Here is a 24,534-nt window from a genome sequence, read left to right as displayed (position 1 = left end):
ATATAAAACACACAAAATATATAAGTTAAAAAACTATATAACATCTTAAGCACAAGCGCACAACATATAACAAGTGGTCAATATACCATATCTCTGGATTATGAACTGGTTAACAAAACCTTCGGGTACGTAGTAGAGACTAGAGAGGTCTAGTTACAAGTTATAACAAGTACTAAGGTAAAGGTTTGGCAACAGTCTCCATATACAGGAAAACAACAATTTGTACACCAATTAATAACAGACAAGTTGCTACTAAGGACTCCGTTTTGCTTTTCCCCGTCAACATTTAAAGCCTCCACAGATAACAAGCACTATTAACAAAACGACCACAAGGATTATTCCTAGAATCATCAACTTCAATCGGAGATTCTGCAGCCACATCTTTCGTCGTAGTTGCCTGCCTTGCCTCTGAAAGCTGTCAGCCTGGTCAGAAACAAATCCCAGAAAACCAGTCAGAAATTCATCAACAGCATTGTTAGTTGTATAAAAACTGAATGATAGATGTCTTGTACCTGGAACTGTAAATTCTCCGTTTTATCCACCAAAAGTTCAATCCTCTCCCCACGATCCAGAACCTGCATTACACCAAGAGGAAATGTGTAATATCACTGGATTAGTTTCCTGTTTAACAAAAAAAAAAAAAAATCTGGGTCCAAATTTTCTTGTTAAGGTTCAATTTGTTTAGAAACTTGTGTCTTGAGTTTAATCTTATGGATGTTGGCCGGTCACTTTGTTTCCTTCAAATGTGTGCGTTTTCCCTTATTTATTGGGTTAGTCTGTTTTCCCTACATTACGAAACTAGAAAAAGTGTGGAAACCACATATCTCCACCAATTCACATGAATCAAACGTGCAATATTTTAGGTTTAACCCAATCCAGAAGTTCAGTAGCTACTCTTCTAGTCAACTCTTGCGAGTAATCATTTCAGACATAACAAAGAACCAGACATCAATCTATGAAGTCAGCTTGACTGCCACCATAAGGTTCTGGAGTTGAGTTGCAGTTGGATGGTTACAATCAGAAAAATATGCCTGACCAAACATCTTTATTTGCTTACAACATTGAAATGTGTTCTCCAGAAAATTAATGGGCCATATTGTTAAAGGAAAGGAAACAGTTCTAACATCCCAAAATTTGTTTTGCAAATGGGGAAAAATTTCCGTTTCTGAAAAAAAGAGAGAAAAAAAAGATGATTTTCTTCTTCACAACCAAACAGCACATAAAATATTAAGGTAAATAAAAAAAAAAAAAAATCACCCAACCAATCCCAAAAACTAAAAGCTACCGACAAAAGCAGATGCTACATAAGATCATACAAGTATCAACCAAACCAACATAATGTAGGTTACTATCACCATTAGACACCATTATTTCAGGCAGGCTCCCTGTCTAACTATCTATTTCTGTCAATAATTATGCATACAAGAAATGAACTATAGAATTTCACATTATCACATATCACAAAAATGACAGTAAGGAAGTCTAAATCTCATTTAGCCCTTTTCAAGGTTGTACTATCCAACTGCAGATTGGTAGCATGTAAACTTTGGGAATTTAGCAGACACTAGCAAGCTTTCTTCGTGTTTGTAGCCCATGCATTCTGGCAAGGCTACAAGACTCTCATTTTACAGACATTGCCATCTTATAAAGCAAATTCCTTATAAAGCTAGGGAATCCTCCTATGTACTCGTATCCTAATTTGGAATGTGTTAACTGCAAAATATATCGAGAACACACATTCACTTTAACAATATCCTCAGCACCTTCAAAGCATTATATATATGCGTGTGTGTGTGTGTGTGTGCATGTGATATGTACGCCACATTCTGGTCAATCAAATGTCATACACCATCTATATATAATTTTTTTCAAGATACAAAAAAAGTCGTACCTAGTGCACAAAGCTTCCACTTTTGTGGGTTCTGTGAAAAGTTATGGTAGGCAACCTTACCCCAAATTTTGTTTGGAGAGGTTGATTCCCAAACTTGAGCCTGCAACCTATCACTTTTGGTGAAAGGCACTTGCCATTGCACCAAGGCCCAACATCTAAAATTTGAAATGCTTTATAGATGAGATAATTTTTAGAGTTGGTAGAGGTTCACAGGGTGTGGAATGTGGAAAAATATTACAAAATGTGCAGAGAGTTTCTTTGGACATGTGCTGCATGTGGTGGGAGAGGGTCTTTGTATTTGATTCAAATACGACCTTTGGTGTGGACACACTCCCTTAAAAGATCTTTACCCAGATCTTTTCTCTCGTGCTTTGGGTAAAGACGCCTGGATTTTTGAGTTGATTACTATTACATCAGACGGTGGTAGTAGGAGTCGAAATATTCAATTCCATGGGCTCCTGATGATTGGAGGTGGAGAGAGTGGATGCTTTTTACAAGTATATTTATTCAAAAACGCCAAGGGGTGAGGGGGTTGATAGTTTGTTTTGGAAGTTAACCCCAAACAGTGTTTTTGATGTGCACTCGTTCTATAATTCCTTATTTGCTCCTCCTACCATTCCTTTACCTTGGAAGTGTATTAGGAGGGTTAAGGTACCTAGAAGAGTTTTTTTCTTTTTATGGACAGCAGCTCGGGATAGTATTCTCACTATTGATAACCTTGTAAAAAGGAACCTGCCTTTAGTTAATTGGTGTTGTTTGTGCCGCTGTGATGGAGATCCAGTGGATCATCTTTTACTTCATTGTAAGTTTGCATATGCCTTATGAAGTGAAGTTTTTTTGATGTTTGGTATACAATGGGTGATGCCAAGGATGGTTGTTTCTCTTCTTTGTGCATGGGAGAATTATTTGGAGATACACTCTTCTTCGATCTGGAATATGGTGCCAGCCTGTTTGATGTGGCTAATTTGGAGGGAACGAAATACTTGCACTTTTAAGTATGTTGAGAAATCTATTGATCTTTTGAAGTCTTTGCTAGTTGGGACATTGTTTGGGTGGTCTTGTATTTGAGGTTTTAAGCAATGTATTTTCGTTTTTGATTTCTTGCATTCTGTTTATGTTTCTTTGTGATTTTTTTTGTATTTGTTTCAATTACAGTCTGTTCATCATTGTGAACATGATGTACTTTTTAATTAATGAAATATCTAGTACCAATAAAAAAAGAAGATAATTTTTAGTCTCCACTAATCTTCATATTGTAGAAACATAGGCATAGCGAGACAATGCAATCCAACAAGAAGTTTGTCAAAAATTCAAAATACACATTCAATGAAAGTTATTGAGCAATGTAGCATTAACAACAATTACACCAGGCATTATTATTATTATTAGTAAGTTACACACACTCGCTCTGAGTCTTGAGTCCAAGACTTAAAATCCTCCACTTTGCTATTACAAGAAGAGGAGGTGTCATTAGAGCTAAAGCTTGTTGGCACAACTCTTTATTCATGTTACACCATTTAAACATTTTAAATTTTAAAAATTTTTTATTAATTTGATAGTTGGATTACACATCTAATCTCATATAATATATAAAGTGAAGCTAAGAGAATGTTCAATTTTGAAAACCCTAAAATATTTCACGTTTTACACAAATATATAATCCTATAACTAAAAGAATTCTAATAAAATAACACTTGCACAGATTTATAGTCCTATAACTAAAATATTTCTAATATAATAACACTAATTTGAATTGCACAAATCTATATTCCTACAACTAAAACACTTCTGTTTCTTCCCAACATTAAATTTATGACACATTTTTCATACAGAAAACTTTGGACTATTAATCTCTCTCTCAATGTCAGTAAAACAAATTAAGCTTTCCAAAATGGTGACTATAACTGACCATGCCACGCCCTGCCACATGGAAACCTCAAACAAACAAATATGCTCTTGGAAGGTCCTGTGACTAATAGGTAAATTCCTGAGACTTGGAATCTGAAAATTGGCATAGGTTCATTTTGTTTGCAGATGAACCTCTTACAGCCCATGAGATTTCGGTTAGCAATGGAGCAGGCAAAGTATTCTTCAAGCCATGCTCACAGTTTGTTCTCCTGGAGATGAGGTCAACTACATTATGTTTTTCATTATTAGTTTTCACGTACCTATAGTGCATAAATTAGTATATGGAACTACCAACCATTTCAAAATTGGCAAAATGTAAGTCATCATTTTTTAATTACCATAAGTCACTATTATTTACTAACTTGTGTTCACTTTCTAATCAATTATTGTGAATTATTGGAATTGGTTCTATATATAGCCTCTTTTTTTTTTAATATATTTTTTAGAATAAGAATACTTAAATTTGAACATTTCATACACAAGATAGTTTTTTATCTCTATCATCATGATATATTGTGAGTATGAAAAGTACAGGTAGACGATATAGGCTAAAATAAATTGTTAAAACACTATAATAATGAAAATTTATTAATTAGTGCAACTAGGATAAGACAAATTGGGAAAATCTGTCTACATGTGATTTTGGGTGGTGTAGGGTCTTGTAGTGAAGAGCAAATATTTGATTCAATGTGTTAAATTATCAATTGTCTCAAAAATTTAAGCTATTGGGATATGGTAAATTTAATCATTTAACCACACAATTCTAACACTTCCTGTCACGTGTGGGCCAAAACTATCTTTTTAATAGGTGCGGTCCAACATGTGAGATTTTAAATGGGAGGTAAAGTGGAGGAGTGGAGGAGACAGGGATCGAACTCAAGACCTCCTGCTCTGATACCATGTTAAATTACCGATTGTTCCAAAAGCTTAGGCTATTAGGATATGGAAAATTTAATCATTTAACCACATAATTTTAACATAGTGTTTAAGAAAAAAAGGTAAGAAGAAGAAATTGAGTTTGTGCACAATCTGTTAACAGTGTGTCTGAACAACACACATGAACAGTACCTATAAAGTACCATGAACAGTGATAGAATATCAAAGAGAGAGGGGATAACATATCTCAATACTCAAAACACTCAATATTTTATTTTATTGATCAACTCCATACATTCTTTCAGAACATTGAGAACGAATATATATAAAGACACATTCTTGCACCAATAGTATTAGGACACTCCTATTTTGACTAGTGAACCAAAAACCTAATAAGGTAATGATAACTAATAAAAGAATAACTTTGACTCAAAGAAAATAAAATTTAAGATACTTAATGTCTCCAAAAAAAATTATAGACTCAACCAAACTACCAAAGGACGAAGTTGCAATAATTCTAGCTTTACACCTGAGACATAATTGACCAAAAATTGTTAAATAGAACTCCAAATTGAAAACTATTTTAACCCTAGGATAATTTGTTTTGATAAGTTATTTTAACCTTAGGATAAATATAACTAGACCATTAAAACTGCACGACTTTTACTTCAATTGAACTTCACATGTGGGCCTCATAAAATAAGTTTTAAATAGACAAATTTGTGAAGTAGTAACAGATTAATCTTCCATGATTGCATCAATAACATTTGAAAAGGTTACACTAGATATATTACTCAATATATTGATTCTTACATATTTACATTCAAAAACCATATATATATATATATATATATATATATATATATATATATATATATATATCTCTCTCTCACACACACACACACACATACCCAATGATCTAAAATGGATTTTTCTTTGTTCTCATCCAATAAAAAGTTAATAAGTGGTGCAATGTGACTCATATTTAACAACATATATCACTCAATCTAATGATTCTTGCATATTCACATTCAAAAATCATATTATTCTTATCAATCATAAGATCACATGATCACACGTGCACCCACACACAATGTAATCTAAAATGGATTTGTCAAAATAGTGGAACACTCATCCCATGGAAAAAGATATTAAGATTGTAAACATAACTCATAACCACATGTCATTTATCCTCTTGATTCTTACACACGCATATCCAATGATCTAAAATGGATCTTCAAAATACTCATCAAATGATAAGTTATTGAGTGATGTAAACATGATTGAAATATAACCACATATATCACTCTAATACACACACACACACACATTCATGGTTTGACCTACATGAAGGCCCTTACCTAGATAAGTGATTTTACTAATGCTGTAAGTCTCCAATCTTAGTCTGACCAATCAAGGCCTTGGGTGTTAAAATTTTATTTCCCTTTTGTCATGCTTATGTATTTAGCTTATCATAGCTCATTACATAGTTCCAAAAGAAGCAAATATATACGGCTTAGCTGGGACCTTAATTTTTAATTACACCTAGGATAACTCTTTGTTAATATTACACCACTTGATAAGTATCAATTAAATTAGTTCTTTTGACAATTCCACCGTTGGATTACACTTTTTTTTTTGGATAAGTACCATTGGATTACATGTTTTAATATGTTCTTAACTTACGTACCAAATTTTGTATGAATCGAATGTCAATCACTATCCAATCCATAAACTCATTTAAATAAAATCTAAAAAAATTTATAAATCAGATAGGTATTACTATATGTTGATATCTAGCAAGCATGGGGGATATGATAAAGCAATATAATTAGGTATGGCAATAGGGTAGGTTGCTTGTGGGGATCCCATTCCCCAACATTCCTCAATGGAATTTTTTCAACCCAATTATATCACCTCACACAAAACTAAAACCTGCAAAAATAAACTGTAGGAGCATCAAAACCTAATTCATAAATACGTGCATTTAAGTTCTGCAAACCAACACCAAGTGTTCTATCTTAACTAGCATAACTGTTTTAATAATTCACAAAATGTTATACATAGAGGCACATTGAATATTCATGTATCTCTCCAAAATTAGTTGCTGCTTCGTGACAACAATGACCATTTTCGAAATCTAAAGGACTCTCTTAAGGAAAAAGTAGCAAACAAGCTTTCACAATTTTTTTCACTAAAATTTTAGTTAACAGTATGACAAATCTACTTATTACTAGAACCCCTCCCCTAAATAACCCCAAACAAATACAACAGTTTGTTTAACAAAGTACCAGGATCAGTGTTAAAGGTTTATTATAACAACGGAACATAATGCATTAACGCAGATGTATAAGTTATCTTCAATTTGCTAATGTAGACTAGAAGGAACTTATATCTCTTCTAACACTACACATTAATTGCTTTCATTTTTTGTATCACTCAACAAGCAAGTAAATGCGTGTACCTTCTCGATATTGTCCATCATAATCCCCTTGACCTCAGAAATCTGAGCCTTCAATTTGGATAGCTTACTCATTTCTTCAGGGTGGTTCACACAGTAATCCATGTGCTCCTTAAGCTTTGGCCTGGTAAACAAAAGCATAGCATTAGAGACTAATACAATAATGTGATCAAGAACACTTCAAATTCAAACCTCAACAAGTTTATGCACACCCAAATTCTCTGTCAAGATTGTATGCAATGCTAAATCGGTCTTCAAACAGATCATCTTCATCATCGTCATCCGCAAGTGGGTGTGGACCATCATTTTTTATACTTGCACCATAACGCTGCTTGAAATCATCCTTCACCCGATCAAGAAACACAAATGGCACACTTCTCCCAGCTGATTCATCCGCAACAACAAGGAAAACTGCACGCCAAAAGAAACACATTCAACCACACACATAGCAGTCAGAAACTAAAACTATAATTTGACAACTACCAAAGATCAATACCGAATCCATTCTCGAGGAGGAAGTTAAACGTATGCCCATCACACGAGTAAGTGTACTTGCTGCTATTTGAGGGCAGCTTCTGTAAGCACTGAACAGCAATGGTACTAAAATTCCCCGAATAAGGCGTGTACTCCGCTAACACAACGGTTCCTTTTGCAACAAAGCTATATATTAAGCCTCTCTGACTCATTTCAGAATATTAGCTTCAAACTTGTCGAGACCCACAAAGAGATTTCACTAGTCCCTTATTGCAACAATAACCTAACCAGATCATAAACCCATGAATTAAACCAACCAACCAACCAAATCCAATTCAACCAAACAATCAACATGAAGATCCATCAAAACCCAGTATTTAATTTAGCTTCTGATTATGAATTACCAAATAATTCATGCAAAAAAATGAACACACACCCAAGTAGCGGAAACAAAGCAATTCATTACCAAACCTAAGGGTTCTTAGGAAAGGAAATGTCATAAAGGCAAAAAAAAAAAAAATTCTGTCTCCAAGAAAGTCAAGCAAAATGAGCCAAATACAACCATTGGACTTAGGTGAGATGGGTTTTTAATGTTCTTGAACCAAAACAACATTTGACCATAAAAGACAGTTTATCCTCAATTTTCTCAGCATCCAAACATATTATAATAGAGACTGGAAACAGGACCCAAAATCTATATGCCCAGAATAAAATAATCCATCCACAGAAAGCAGAAACTTTTATACTGTTAATCTAACTAATAAAAAAAATAGGGATATTGAGAAAAGAATGAATTTATTCGAAGATCAAAGAGAGAGAGAGAGAGAGAGAGAGAGAGAATTACAATTAGAATCAGAGAAAGAGAGAGAAAGAAAGAACCTGAAGCAATTGGATTGAAAGGTGAAATAATTAATTGCTTAGCGTGTAAGACTTGTGAAGGTCTGTATTGTATTGTTGACGGGGTACGGTAGTTACTGAAGAAGGCAAAAACCAACAAGCGACGACGTGTTCGAGGTGTTTGAGGTTAAAGCCTTAACACACATTTAGCCTTAAACACGACTCTTTATTAACAGTGTAGTTCTGTTAGTGTTGGTTTCCAATCTCATGCTATTTGGTTATAATTTAGGGGTAATTATAGTTTTTTTTTTTACCTTTAATTATTAACTGAAGTAAATTTTACTGCCCTAAACTATCGAAACCATGATTGTCGTCTATTTTCCTGTTAATTCTAATGGAATTTAGTATTAAAATACTAATTTTCAATTGTCTGTTTTGTGGAAAGATAAATTGGTAGAATGTAAAGTCATGTTAGGTAACTATTTTTATTTTTTATTTACAGAAACTTTGTTTTCAATAACAAATGTAAAAAAAAAAAAACAGTTTTTAATTTTGTATTCAAAGTCAGCAACACATTTGGACCATTTGGTAAACTTAGGGAAAACAACAGCTTTCCGATAACATAATACAAAGTATTTGTTTGGAATGTTAGCTAAAAATTATAAAAAAAAAAAAAACAGTTTTCAAGATCAAATACACAAAAAAGAAAAAGTAGGAAAAAAAGAGAGATAAAAAGATGAAGACTACGATTAAGATATTACTGTGGTACGTAATCACTATGCAAAACTATCAACAAACAAATCAAACGAAGTCCCATTAAAAAACAAAAAAACAAACAATCAAACAAGTGAGTACTGAGACAATCGATCAAGACAACCACTCAAAATCTTGTTGAATGAAGATTTTGATTACAATATTATTATGGTAGAATTTCAAGCCGAAATTCTTTAAAGAAATTACCAGTAGAGAAGTGGGAACAAGTTTTTTATTTTTTATTTTTTTTTTTTTATAATGAGATGGAACAAATTCTTTCATGGTACACACTAGGCAAACAATAATTTAGTTAAAACAACCACTTTAGTGACTGAATATTAAAATTTTTAAGAAATTATAGATACAAAGTCCATTAAAAAATTTACAATTATTTTTAATTCTAATGGATGATAAGATAAACAATAACACCACAGGATTACATTAAAAAAAAATACAATTCTTTTCTTAACATTGAGGTTAATTTTAAGAGTAAATTGCAAAAAAGACCCAGAAGGTTTGTTTGTTTACAAGCACAACCCCCTTTCCTTCTATTATCAATAAATTTTTAAACTCTTGGGGTGATCACTCCATCATATTTTTGTCAATTAATCTTCTAAAACATTATTTTTTAAATAAAATTTAATTAAAAAATATTTAAAATATTCATTTTTTTCTTATTATTATTTTTCCTTATCCCCCCTTTTCCTAAATCCTTTTTATTTCTATCACTCTTGAAAACTCAGAATGTTGATTTTAGAATGAGGTGTTAACATAGGGAAAAGTGACCATTTGATCTTGCTTCATATTGGGGTTTGAGTTTAAGGTAGAATTTTCGATAGGTAAGGTTCAACAATGGAATGAACTTGGCTAGGGCTTGCATGACTTGATATTGCGTGGGCATAGATATGATTTCGGATGGGCTTTTAAGTGGAGCTTAAGTGGCATGACTTGGTATGACGTAGGTGTTGATTGTGCGACAATAAACATTAATATTAAGGTTTTTTTTTAAAAAAATTTTAAAATCTTAATTTTAAAAAAATTGGCATTGGAATGAAGTGATGATATATCACAGCCGGCTCTATAGTATGAGCAAATAAGACGATGGCCTAAGGCTCCAAAATAAAAAAGACCAAATTTTAACTATTTCTTATATTATAATAGTATTAATTAAGCCCAAATCTTAGTTAATAAATAAAATAATATTTTTTTGTTAAATGAAAAAAAAGAAAAAAGATGTTACATACTTAAGATTTATTATAGTAGGTTGTTATTGACTATTATTGGTGGATAAAAAAGTAATTTCAATGATGGGTTTTAATTAGAAGTAGTAACAACTTAATACCTATAATTTATTGTGAAAATGTTGTGAATATTGCACTTCTAAAAAAAAAGGGCAATATAAAAAAAATTTCACAATATTTTTTACAATAACTGAGTTGGTAAACATTTTCGCCTTAAGCTCCCAAATGCATCTAAGCCTCTCGCTTTAAGCCCCCAAATGCATCTAGGCCCCAAAATGCATTAAGCCTTCATGGTATTGTAAATAGGGTTCAAACTCGGATGAATTGTTTTTGTCAAAATTGAAGTTTGAATGTGTTTTTGAACTTTCTTTATGAATTTGAGATATTTTGGTGGTAGTGGGTGCTGATTTGGTTGTAGGGTTATTTGAGTTAAGTTGGTATATGAAAAAGTTTAGGAAATGAAAAAAAAAAAAGTTCTCATTACTGTTTGCTCAATTTTTACAGCAACCGAAAGGATTGTATAATTGCAAATGAACTTTTTAAGACTAATTTTTATTGTTTAGAAAATTTTAGGTAGCAAATATTTCACAAAAAAGCAAGAGTCAAAACAAAAGGCAAATATCAAACAATTGGGTGTTAACATGGTATCATTTGGTCCAATTAGTGTAATTGCCTATTCCAAAAATAAAATAGGTAAATTTGTCATTTATTTATTTAGATTTTCTTTCTCCACTTTTATATGATTTTTTGAAGGGAAATTTCATGTAAATAATGTGATACTATATAATATGCAGCAGTTACACATTACTTTTTTCCTTTTATAGCAAACCACATCCAAACTTGCAAATAATATTTTGGGGCAATTAATTGATTCCTGGGTTAAGGTTTTTGTCATGGCTATATCTTGTCTACAGATTGTCACTAATAATGCACAAACTGAACTAAATGTTTTAACCACCAACCATCACAAGCACAATTCTTAGCTTATGGGACAATAATTATCATTTGAAACTGGAGCTGAAGACAAACATGATTATAGATAAAACAGTCTGGGATGATTTATAAGTTACTGAGAAATTTTACAATAGCACAGCTATCCCAGAGAAGCTGCTGAATGTGAAAGCTGGGAACTGGAATCAGGGAAACCTGTTCTTTTGGTTTCTTTCTTCAAAAACAAATGAATTTGAAGAATGATATGGACAGGTCACAACAATTACTTAATGTGTCTGGGCTGGAAGACAAACAAATCCATTCCAACCCAGTTCTTTTTTCTTCTTAATAGAAATTTGTCTTAGACCAAACTAACTTTGTGGTCTTAGCAAAAGATATTTGGAAGAATCAATGGTTCCCAGGCTTAGCCCCATCAATGAATGGAGCTGCACCTCGGGTTGCCTTGACATAGGCAACATATTCACTGTAATTCATTGTAAACAATGTGCTCTGGTATCGGGTCAGTCGTACACGCTTCCGAAGTGACTCAGTAATAGTGCCATTGTACCCAGATTTTCGCATCAGCGAGTCTATTGCCTCCGTTTTTGTCCAACCTAATCCAAAGTACACACAGAGAGACCCAAAAAACAAACCCCTTAGTTAGCTGAACAAAAACAAGCTCTACGTACAATCACATTCCTGGCAAGAGAGAGGGGGAAAAAAGACAACTAAATCCACCTCAAGGTAACCTTAGAATAAAAAATCTTATTCTGCCAAAGATACCCTAGCCACTAATGGAACTCTAGCTTCCAAGAAAACTAATACAATTACATAAAGGCAATTCATCATGTCACCTGGCTTTCCACCACAAAATGTGGCAGAAAGAGGCAAAAATTTTAATCTAGATGAACATTTTACCATTCTAATCTGGTAATAATAAAGCATAAGAAAAAGAACAAGAACCATCAGAGCAGATTAGCAGAAGAAAGTGAAAAAATGGAAAAAAAGTGTTCCCTAAATAAAAATGACATATTAAGGTTGAACTAATCATTTGGGTTGACTAAACAAGAGTTTTATAGAGAATCTTGGTTCATGTCCTCAGTGGAAAGTGGTAAGAACACCCGTGCAGTTAATAAAAAGAAAGCAAGTGAAGTAACAAACTTTTAAACAGAGAAACAAGCCCGATGGTTCATCCACTCAACATCAAATTTGACACAAAGAACTAATATATTTCAAGAAGATTATAGTACAATCAGAACAAATCTGTAGGTCAAAGCATTTTCATTATTTTTTTTTCACAATAGAAAAATAATTAACAAAAATTTTCACCCAATGGATTGTCCGAAGTAAGAATTGTTACCTTCATGAGCAGCCACCTCAGGCAAATATGTTGCATTTCGCTTTGTATTGTTATCAGGATCAGTAAACTCAATAATTAAACCATGCTTTCCAACCTGCAACAAGAACCCACTAAATTCAGAGAGTGAGAAAAGACAAGAAATAAACATATATTACAAGAATTCACTATTGTAGAACACTAATATTTTCCATTTTAATCATGGAAACAGTGCACTCCAAATAAGGTAATGCTTTAGCCTATATGTAGGGAAACCATGGTAAGAACATTACCAATTGAAATATTTAAAACAATTAATTCTAGATTGAATTACCACCAGATCTTGACCATTAATCAATCTGAAAATTCCACAATCCAAACATTGTGGATGCATTTCTACAAGGGAAAATGTTTTCCCGCAAGATATTCTAAAATCAACTTAGTCATAAAATTAGTTTTAACAAGTTCAATCAACTTCACTGTTTACATCATCCCTAACCAGGGACGCAACTATAACACACCAAACTGTCAGAACTCAGGACCAGCTCAGGGTATCCTTGGGGCAAGAAAATGCTATCAGATTGCATTAGAATGCAATAGATCATAGCAGAGGATAACAAATTAAATATGTCCATCCATCCACCTAAGGTGCCACAAAAGTCAAAAAGTGAATAGGTAGATACCTCCCAATCAAGATAATGGTTAGCAGTTTCATAATCAGTCAGAATGGAAACTGTACACTCCAAAGAAGGTAATTCTTTAGCCTGTATGGGGGGAAACCTGCGGTCCCTCAAAGCGCTGCAAAAAATCACAGATAAGAATTAGATTCAGAGAGATGGAATGGGAATAGCAAAAAGGACGGACCAAAAATAGATAAAACAAAATTTGCAATATCTTTGTTCTCCAGTCTCATAAGTGTAGATATAAGATTTTAGAGACACCCATTAGCTTGTAAAAAACTATTGATTTCAGCATCCTGTTCTGTTACCATTAGCTTGTAGAAATATGTCCCGGTACATTTCTCGTCTCTCACTTGTTAGAATTATGGTTAAGTGATTAAACTTATCATTTCCTGAGAGTTCAAGCTTTTAGGATAATCAGTAATTTAACATTTTATCAGAGCAGGAGATCTAAGCTTGATCCCTATCTTCACTCTACCTCCTATTTTAAAATGTCAAATTCCCACTTGTTGGGCCCCAACTTATTAGAAAGAAGTTTAGGGCCACAAGTGAGGGGGAGTGTTAGAATTATGGTTGAGTGATTAAACTCACCATTTTCTGAGAGCTTAAGCTTTTGGGACAATCGTTAATTTAACATCACTGTCATTTCTTGTTCATACTCTTTGGCATTGCTCTATTGCTTCTATTCTATTCAGCAGTAATTGCTTTGTACCATCCAAAGAACCATATAGGCCCCTTGCCATTTTCCAAGATAATAATCTGAATCTCAGAACAAAGTTATCTCTTGGAGGCTTCCCCTGGCAAAGGGAAAAATTAGAAGCTCCATTTCTAAGATAGTGAGAGGCTGAGAGCTGTTAGCCAGCTTTAAACCATTAGAAGGACTTTCTCATATTCATTGAACTTGAAAAGCAATCTGAATTTTTTTTTTATTACCTTTTCAGGGCTCCAGTGGGCCACATGCCCTATAATAATTTCAAAGTATGAAAGTGATTCAAACAAATGCATGCATCCATAGGAGCTCTTGATAAGGAGATCTAACAGCTCTTAAAATGGTAAGTAAAACCACATCTAGCTCAGGGTTAACATGGTTAGCATAAAAAATGGGGCACAAAAAGAGCAGCATGGTCTTCAGTGGTGAGTATTTATTGGTAAGACCAATCATTGAAGTCTTTTAGCAAAATAAGATTTTCCAGAGCCATAGATCTAAGCTGCTTCAGTACCCAATAATTTGTAACTATATTCTGCAATTGTAAGAAAAATTGGGCACCCTCGTATTTATAGTTGTGATCACCTATTTTGTTAACTTTGTAAACAGGCAAGGACCAACCTAAACATCACTTTCAATATTACAAATATGTGTTTCCACTTCTATTTTCAATGCCATTCATAGACTACATATATGAACTCTCATACAAAGTCAAGCCCTGAGTTACCATCACTCTTCCAACTTAATGACTTAGTAATTAACCCAAACTTTTTCAGTTACTTGCAATGATAACAGATAAAAGAGAACAACACAGAAATTTTATTGTTTTTAATTCTTTAGTCTCTACCCTTTCTCTTACCATGTAAAGTTTCTTCAAAGATGTTCTACCTCACCCCCCCCCCCCCTCTCTCTCTCTCTCAGACAATAGCATACTATGGTTTTCTCTCCTCTGTTTTTATCTCGTAACACCAAAATTTAACTTTCCAAAATACTGTCAATTGCTACAATATAAAAAAAATACACACAATACATGTGCTTTGTGTGCCAAACACCATCAATTTTTTTTTTATAAGTCAAACACCATAAAAAATTTTGATTACAAAATTTTTTCCTGAGAGGAGTAGGGGGGAGGGGGAGGGGGTGTTGTTGTCCATGAGTGTTAAGTACATGTGCCAGAATGAACAGCAACTAAATAGTTTAGAGGAAAGTACCTGTTTAGAGCATAGTCCCTGAAGCCATTAATCAACCAACGAGCTTCTAGAGTTCCAATACATCCACGTAAGCGAGGCTCCCCACCATTTACCACTTTCTTCCAAGTCACAAACAATGGGCTGGACCAGAGTATTTATTTGTGTTCAATAAGGATATCATACAAAACAAAGTTCTACTAAGCAAATTACAGAACCATACAATTCTTTCCTCATAGCATTCTTTAAGAGAACATGTAATAAACAACAATGTAAATGTATATCCCAGCACCATCAAAAACAAAGTTCTACTGTGCAAATTACAGAACCATACAATTCTTTCCTCATAGCATTCTTTAAGAAAACATGAAATAAACAACAGTTTAAACGTATATCCAAGCACCATCAAAAACAAACTTGCAGGGGAAATGCATGATAGTATTATTGGATTCATCAAAACCAAAAGTAAATGAATCAAGGAATGTGAATGCACAAGCCATGTAATGGGAGATGTTACTGCCAAACATTGTAATACCAGTGATGAAGAAAAATGAAGCAAAAAAAGCAGTTAAAGGAACAGCCATTTCAAACTTGTGCAGTGAACTTGAAGAGCCACTACAACTCCATCCCCATGTCAGTACGCTAGCAAAAAATAATATTAGGGGGAAAAATGTAAAAGCAACCGAAAAAAATAAAAGCTAGAACTTGTTTATGACATCCAGCACCGCTATAGACTGTTCTTACTCGAAAAGCCAAAAAAAAAAAAAAAAGCAAAAAAAAAAAAAAAACATAAAGCCCTGGCTGAAGTTACTTCACTTCTCAGATGAATATAAGTAACAGAAAAATATGTCTAATGTAACCAATAACAGTCAGGTGGCCAATATTATATAGGTCTTAGTTAACAAAAGAATTTTATAAAAAAAAGAACAAGAAAGTAGAGAACATTAGGTATCAAACAACAAGGAGACACTTATCCTTTATCACATGTTAAATGCATATGCAAGCAGCAACAATAAGCTGTTATGAAGAGGAAAAAGTGCATTCAGCAGCAACTCCAATGAAAAACGACTTTAGGGGTCTGACCAGGTTTGAGTCACAGCTTCAAAAGGCAGAAGAGGAGATCAACAAAATGGAAATGTTATAATTTCACCCATATTCTACATTTAAACACCCCGGCACCTTACTTATCAACCCCCCCCCCCCTCTTCCTCCAAAAAAAAAAAAAGCAGAAAAGATTTAGAGCCTTTACACTGTGTAGAGAGTGAAGAAGAGGAGGATAGATACTCCTCCTCCTTAATAGAGTAGATATCCCTTCCTTTATTTGGATATTTAAATAAGGGGAAAATGGAAGTACATAAAAATTACCCCTCTTCTTATTTGATTGTAATACATAAGAAATGGAAAAATATACCCTTCTTTATTAAACTCAACAGTTACAAATATTAAGGGCAAAATGGAAGAATTTAATAATCTAGAATCCCTTCCCCTCCAAATTACCTCAAATTGGGAGATTAAAAATAGTAGGTTGGGAGGGGTTTCCCCCAAATCCCTCCCCCCTCTCCTTTAAAAACAAATCAAAACAAGGGAAGATATAAATCCCCACCCCTCTTTCCCTTAATGGTTACATTGTTACTATTCTAAATTGTATGTCACAAGGAGCCAAATCGTAGGGTATATACAGGAATACATTAGACTTTGTATGGTAACCATGGCAGTCTCCAGTATTTTACAAAACTATAATCTATATATTTATCGTAATATCCTAATATATTTTAATATAAGTGGATGAAAAAACATGTAACAGAAAAAACTTAAACAATAAAATGGTGAAGTTAACTACCCATTGTAAATCAAGGAATAGGGAGTACCAACTACAAATTGTAAAGGCTTCTGACCTAAATAAAAATAATTTAATATGACATACATGGTGATATTGTCACTATACAGTACAAAGTTGATTCACTAGCTGCAATTTTTTTTTTTGGTTGGTAATTTTAATGCATAAACTTGTGCATTAGGAATACAACTGAATGGCAAACACTAACAAGTAAAAATTTTAGTCACAGACTGAAACCCCATTACATATCATGGAACAATTGATGTGCATTCAGGAAAGTAACATTGAAAAGAAATTAATTTGACTCCAAAATCTCATAATTAAAACAGTGAAGAAACTAGCAATCCTGATAAACAGCCCAACACATTAATAACATAAAATAAAATTAGCCAGACAATAATGTAGCCCCAAATCACTACATACAACCTCAAGAGAAAAATTAAAAATAATAACTAAAAAATACCCACTAATTTTTTGCCACCATATCATAGCACTTGATATAAACAAAATCTAATTGCATAATAAAACTCAAAAAAAAAAAAAAAAAAAAACCCAAAACCCAAATATTATATATATATAGAGAGAGAGAGAGTATACTGTTGACCCTCATCGAAGGCAGGAGGAGGAGCATCTTCGCTGTTGTAGTGAGAGACGAGAGTGTCGAAGCAAAACACAACCATTTCACGGTTAGCCGCCACCATTTTTTTTTTTCTTTTCTTTAAGAAACGTCAAACAAACAAACGAAAAAAAAAACGTTTTTTGTTTTTGTTTTGTAAAATGTAAAATTTGATGTTTTTTTCAGGTTAAAAAAACGATCAGGACAAATAAGGTTTTTGTCTGTTGGGTTTGGTTTTGTTTTTGGTCTTCGCTGGTTTTGTATCTAATGGGAAATAAAATGAATAAAGTGAGAGTCTGAGAAAGATGAATTGAGATGGTCCTTGAAATAATTGAGGATCATGGAAGAGAGAGAAAATCACAACTCATAACACAACACAAACACTTTAAAGCACAAACACAAACACAAACACAAACACAAAGCAAAGCTTTCCACTCTTCACAAAACTCTCTCTCTCTCCCTCTTTCTCACGCGATTGCTATTGCTATGTCTTTTTTAATGTTTGTACACAACCATACGGCTTCTTTCTGCAAATTAAATTTAAATAGTTAACTTTTTTTTTTTTTTTCTCTCAAAATAAATATCATAAGTTTGCGTTCGACAGTGACTTAAAAAGTTATTTTTTATTATTTAATTTATTTTTATTATTGTTTATGAGATTTATTATACTATAATTACCTTGGAGCATTATTTACAATATTTTTAACAAATTTTTTTTTTACAATAGTGACTACTTTTGTTTCCTATAATACTCATCACTTTTACATTATTTGCCTAACTTTCATTTCTTTTCTCTTGTTTTTTCTTTGGGAATTTCGGTTGGTGGGCTCTTTTCTTTTGCTTTACATGGTACTGTTTTTTTCGTCTGACAAAAGCGGCAATGTTAGAATCATTTTTGTGCATTGAGAGATATGCGCATGGGTTCTAAATTCTAATTTCAACCAAGACGGCCTAAAAAGGCTATGATGCGTTTGGTATGAGTTTAAAAATTAAAAATTATTATTTAAAAATATTTATAAAGATATGTATAAGTAAAAAAATACGTAAAAATATGTATAATATTGTTTAAAAGTTAAAAATTATTATTTAAAAATATAATCTAAACACCACCATAGAATGTATGCGCTTTTCTCTTTTCTTTTTTTTAGTTATAATAAAAGGATAAAAGAATTTAAACGTGTCGGTTAAGGCTGCATTTGTTTCATGTGTAATTAAACTTTTGAAATTGTTTTACACCATTGCTTGGGTTTGGCATCACAGAAAATTACGGTCAATCTAAAAATAGATTTTAGTTGACAGTAAAATACACACCCCGTACCTGTAAATCACTTTACGCATTCAATTTACCTTCAATCCATTTTCACTCTCCACCACCACTCTCCCTTTGTGCATGGTGTCTGGGTTTGTGGTTGCCCATGGTGGCTGGGTTTATAGTTTATAGTGGTGATTGTGGTAGTTTGGTTTTCTGAAAATAGGTTTTACGTGCAATACCAAACACTGAAAATACTTTTCTGGCAAATTTAGGCAAGAAAACCAAACACATTGCCATACAACAATGCAAGCTAAGATCAGTACTTTCTTCAAAAACCCAATTTCTACTTCTGTAGCACCCAAATCTCCAGACCCACCTCCCATTTTTGACGAACTCAGCATCTGGGAGAACAAACAGCACCAATTCTTCAACACCTACTCACGCAGAGCTCAAAACCCTGATAGGTAAAGCTCTTTGTTTATGGGTTTTTGAATGATCTTATAACTTAGGCTCTTCATTTTTGCTTCTATTTAGCTTTAATACACTGTTTTGTTATCTGATAATCTAAACAATAATCAATTAAAAGTTATACATTTAGGTGTTTCAACTTGTTTGCATACATGGGTTTTGAAGAATAATGATGAATTTGATATATTCATTGGCTTTAATACACTGTTTTGTTATCTGGGAATCTAAACAATAATCAGTTAAGTTAAACATTTGGGTGTATCAACTTGTTTGCATTCATGGGTTTTGAAAAATAATGATGAATTTTATATATTTATTGGCTTTAATACACTGTTTTGTTATCTGGGAATCTAAATAAATCAATTAAGTTCAACATTTGGGTGTTTCAACTTGTTTGCATGCATGGGTCTTGAAGAATAATGATGAATTTTATATATTCATTGGCTTTAATACACTGTTTTGTTATCTGGGAATCTAAACAATAATCAATTAAGTTAAACATTTGGGTGTGTCAACTTGTTTGCACACATGGGTTTTGAAGAATAATGATGAATTTATACATTCTATGACACTTTTTTGGTTGTACAGTAACAAAGGGTCAATCAGTGACATACTAGTGAAGAAACCCAATTCAGATAATTTGTGTTCAATAGCGAAATCGAAGAGTCCTGAAAGAGCAATTAAGACAAACAAGAAGAGAACTTATGCTCAGTTGCATTTGGATTTGGGTCAGTCTGATTTTAATTTACACACATGTTCAACATGTGGGGTCAAGTATGCTCCTGGAAAGGAAGAGGATGGGAAGGCTCACAAGGGATTTCATAGAGACTATACCCTTGGGATTCCATTCAATGTATATTACATTAAGAACTATGTGATTTGCTGTTTGATTTTAAGTCTAGTGACAAAAAAATTCATGATATTTCCACAACTGTTGATGTGACATTTTATAATTGGTTTACAATAAAAGTATTATCAATGATGGGTTGATGTGAAAATAGTGTTACACCAATCATAATTTGCTACATTGGCAAGTTGCGGGAAAAAAGTTTTGAAATTTTTCTCTCTAGCACTGCTATTTTTTAGTGATTTATTTTTTATATTGCTAACTTTGAGTTTTTTTTTTTATAGGGTTGGTGCAGTGAAAGGGTTGTCCATATGCCTTCAATTGAAGGTGGTCAAATCGTTTTGGTGTTAGATTGTGATCCTATTGCACATAGGAGTAAGGTTCATGTTTAATTTGTGATTTCTTTGAAATTAATGAATAAGATGGTTTGTAATTGTTAGCTTATGCCTACACTAATGAGTTTTGGCTTAAATGGAACTTTTTCCTCCCATAAGAATATGTAGAGGGTGAGGTTGCTGATTTTGAATCCATTCGATGCATGTGTAATTTACCAATAAAAAAGAAAAATTGTTAGTTTATATTAATTGGTATGCAAATGGGACTTGTGAGTTAATGCTTTGTGGTAATAAATTGGGACAATATTGTACTGGCAGGTGGAGGAAGTGGTAAAAATGATGGAGATTGAGCTTGGAAGTGGATGGATTTTCCATAAGAGTTGTAAGGTATCGGCGTTATCTTTTACTTGATAGTTTCATAAGGTTTCATTTCCTCTTATAATGAAAGAAATTGCTAGAGGATTCTTTCACTGTAATTGATTTGTTTGTTAAATTTTACTTGATTCCATTCAGATTTCAATGATTCCAGAATAGAACATCAATTTTATGAATTCACGTTCAACAAACTACAACTTCTATGATGATTGCTTTATGATTCCTTCCAGTTCCGTAATGCTAAAATGTGTACTTGTTCATCTGTCTGCATAAGTTTCTCATCCTTGAATTCTCTCTCATACATACATGTGTGTGGATTTTGATCTGAACTTTATTATCTTCTTTGTGTGTTGAGTGTGTGTGTGTTTAGTTTTGCCTTCTTAGAAACAGAAAAACAAAAATCTAGACTCAAAAGTAAATGGAAATGATAGTTCCCCAGCATCTTCTCCTAAAATTCTTCCTACTGATGGAGGAAATCTGTTTTCCCATGACTGAAATTATCCATAACAATACCCAATTCTAACACAGCAAAGCTCCTCTATTTGCTTCCCGATGAGCATGATTAATTCTAACTTCCTGGCAGTCATCTGATGAATTAATAATATCTTGGATCAGCATCCATTCTCTTCAAGGCATGACAGACTTTCAAATAACACAATTGGTGACCACTTTTGAGTCGTCTTCTATTTGGATGTACCTAATTCCATCTTGCAATTGATTGGGCCAAACCGCCCCTTAAAGCCCCACTCTGCCACTTTAATAGATGAACCTCCTTATGGTCTAGTTGCACCAGATAGAGGGTTCTGGCATGCTATCTGTAGATTTTAGAGTCATTTGCTATATTTTCTAATTTTTTTGGAAGAACAGTGCCTGAATCAGGGGTCATGCCTCTGTTGTATAAGATAGTGCTTTGAGGTGTTGACTTGCTGTTCTTTGCTTTGTTTCTCATGTTGGCAGGTGTATCTGTTTATTTCCTCCCAAAGGATTGTAGGTTGCCTACTTGCAGAACCAATAAAACAAGCATTCAAAGTTTGCTCATGCTTATTGAATGGGGGATCTGAAGGCACTTCTGCCAAGGAAGTGGCAAGACAAAGTTCAACCTCCCTCCAATTTGGGGATATCAGTTTTAAAAGGGAAGTCAAGAAAAGAACCTTTTCTGTTAATAGTTCTGAGGTTTTGGATGGGAATCTCTATGGAGCAATCATTTGTGAAAACGAAGGGGTACCTGCTGTCTGTGGCATTAGAGCTATTTGGGTCACTCCCTCTAACAGAAGAAAGCACATAGCTAGCCAATTACTGGATGCTGTGAGGTAAGGTTTTTTATAATTTGAGTCATTTGACACACTTCATCTCTATGTGTTCTATTTCACTGGGGTTTTTGATAAAGTAACTGAATTATATATGGCATCTTCAAGTATTTCTATCACATACAGCCAAATCATGTCAGCTAAATGAAGATCAAGACTTGTTTAAACCTCGGATATCTTAATAACAAATATGAATGTGTATCACTTGTTTCTTGAAATGGAGTGGAACATTTCACAATCATTTTTTTCTTCAACGCAAATATGAAAACCTTTTTGCAGCCCTTGGAAGTAAACTGAACTGATTGCTTTTTCTTAATCAGTTGCCAATGTGTTTTGGTCTTATTTTGGCTGTTCTCTTATTTTATGCTAATTGCAGGATGAGTTTCTGCATGGGTTCTGTTCTTGAACTCTCTCAACTGGCACTCTCTCAGCCAACCTCAGCTGGAAAGGCACTGGCATCCAATTATTTTAGCACTGGATCTTTCTTGGTGTACAAAACCAACAGTCTAAGCTCACAGATGGTTAATTAAAAATTTCTAGACTAAGCATCTCCTGATGAAGTTGCTTACTTCAGTGGAAGCTTTGCAAAACCTTTTTTTGCTTTTGCATTAATTTTTAGGGAAACCATTGCTAATATTTGATGGAAGTATTTACCACCTCTGTTCAGCTGAGTCATGCAGATGCATATCTGCTGTGTTATTAATTGTTTGTATCATAAGACTAAATTAGACAATCAGTGGGACTAATTTTGCATGTATAAAGTTCTATAATTTCCACAATCTGGTTAGAAAGAGATTGTATCATGCTCTATAGTTCTGTTTTGGGGTGAGAAAGATTGTAAAATTGTAGTACCTAGCATTTCCATGTGAGAAAAGTGAGCGTTTGTAGATTGGCATTGCTGGATTTACATGGTTTAATTTCATCTCTCAAGTTAAATTCCCTGAGCAATAACCAAAAGAAAAGTTGACTTTTTGTTCATGATGAACTGGCCTTAGCATGCATGCAATTTTTTTTTTTTTTGGGGGGGTGGGAGGGGAGTAAAAGAGATCTGTAACTCTCTAGGGTAACCCAAATGAGGGGAAATAAATATGAAAGACAAAAATAAAGCAGATAGGACCATTTTTAAGAAAAACAATAATTATTTGCAGGCTATTGTACACACTCAGTAGTGTAAGTGTGGACATCCTTAAAAAAATGTGGATATCTTTTCAGAACAACAATATTTGTGTTTTAAGACCTAAAGAGAGGTCTAATAAATTTTCCTTACAGTAATAAATTAAACTACTTTTGTCAGCACGAGTTAGCTCTACCAAACTTTATTATACTTATTTTAGGTGAATTTAAGCTCTCTCCTAACCCAGTTAAAATTACAACTAACAAAAAATTTGCTGAAGTCTACAACATTGTAAATAATAGATTGGATAAGCTAAGCAACGTTGTTACGTTGGAGCAACTTTCTTTAATAGCATCAAAACAGCTTTTAGCATCGCCCTCCACTTCAATTCTCTCCATATTTTGTGCCTTTCGCAATTTTTAATGCCCATAGAATTGCATATCATACTCATGAAAATGAGAAGATATTAGGTATCAAATAATACTATGTCAGTAATATCAAAATCTAATAAGTGCGAACCATGTCAGCAAAAAAAACTACCCTACTAACAAATGAAAGACATGTGTTAATGGATAATTATTTTTGCACACATGTCTCTTAATTATTAGTTTCGAAACGGATGACGTAGTATCAATTAATATAAAATACTTTTTCCATGAAAAAGAGACTTTGGTCCAATAAATTAAAGGTTAATCCTTATTTCAAAATCATGGGATTGGTTTTTTTGCTGAATTCAATGGAATCGTTTTTACCAACTTTAAATTCTAGATTAGATATAATAAAGTATAAACTATAATGGCAAGCATGCAAATATGCTTGATATAGAGGGGCAATTTCGTCTACATGGCAATAAAACAAGGAATTTGGGTTTTAACTAAACAAAGCAAAACCGCGTCTTTTTGTTTAAACTTGCCCCCCAAGATTTCCCATTTATGTCAAACGCCTTGTCTCTTAAAGGTACTGTGGGGGGCGAAAAGATCCTGATGAGAATGTGGGCCTTTTGGGCCGTGTTAAGGAAGGCCGACCTGCTACTGGGTTTAGAATTTGTTGGTACTATGGGTCGGCCCATACGCCGAGGGTCCGAGGATCCAGTCGAGGGTGAA

At 33.4% G+C, this 24,534-nt stretch overlaps 3 protein-coding genes across 4 annotated transcripts; 1 reads left to right on the top strand and 2 right to left on the bottom strand.

Annotated features, from left to right (window-relative positions):
• Positions 1-28: 28 nt before the first annotated feature.
• Positions 29-8,661, bottom strand: LOC142615802 (vesicle-associated membrane protein 727). 2 transcript variants are annotated; one of them, XM_075788638.1, is made up of 6 exons: positions 8,490-8,661; positions 7,633-7,893; positions 7,349-7,547; positions 7,140-7,260; positions 513-575; positions 29-423 (listed from the first exon to the last, which is right to left on the bottom strand). In XM_075788638.1, the coding sequence occupies exons 2-6, from the start codon at positions 7,820-7,822 to the stop codon at positions 280-282; spliced, it is 717 nt and encodes a 238-aa protein (XP_075644753.1). In that variant the 5' UTR covers positions 7,823-7,893; positions 8,490-8,661; the 3' UTR covers positions 29-279. The 2 variants fall into 2 exon arrangements, with proteins under 2 accessions (XP_075644753.1, XP_075644754.1); XM_075788639.1 differs by having other exon boundaries at positions 8,455-8,500.
• A 2,798-nt stretch (positions 8,662-11,459) lies between these two features.
• Positions 11,460-18,279, bottom strand: LOC142615674 (uncharacterized protein At2g38710). The gene is made up of 5 exons (XM_075788425.1): positions 17,715-18,279; positions 15,305-15,424; positions 13,391-13,505; positions 12,732-12,825; positions 11,460-11,985 (listed from the first exon to the last, which is right to left on the bottom strand). The coding sequence occupies exons 1-5, from the start codon at positions 17,816-17,818 to the stop codon at positions 11,780-11,782; spliced, it is 639 nt and encodes a 212-aa protein (XP_075644540.1). The 5' UTR covers positions 17,819-18,279; the 3' UTR covers positions 11,460-11,779.
• A 650-nt stretch (positions 18,280-18,929) lies between these two features.
• LOC142615182 (protein CHROMOSOME TRANSMISSION FIDELITY 7-like) lies at positions 18,930-23,120 on the top strand. Its single transcript, XM_075787878.1, has 6 exons — positions 18,930-19,449; positions 20,042-20,306; positions 20,585-20,680; positions 20,954-21,022; positions 21,968-22,320; positions 22,694-23,120. Exons 1-6 carry the CDS (start codon positions 19,289-19,291, stop codon positions 22,845-22,847), a joined length of 1,098 nt encoding a protein of 365 aa, XP_075643993.1. The 5' UTR covers positions 18,930-19,288; the 3' UTR covers positions 22,848-23,120.
• Positions 23,121-24,534: the final 1,414 nt, after the last annotated feature.

Source organism: Castanea sativa, chromosome 11, assembly GCF_040712315.1.
Source record: "Castanea sativa cultivar Marrone di Chiusa Pesio chromosome 11, ASM4071231v1".
In the NCBI taxonomy this organism is placed as follows: domain Eukaryota; kingdom Viridiplantae; phylum Streptophyta; class Magnoliopsida; order Fagales; family Fagaceae; genus Castanea; species Castanea sativa.
This window is presented reverse-complemented; position numbering and strand designations above follow the sequence as displayed.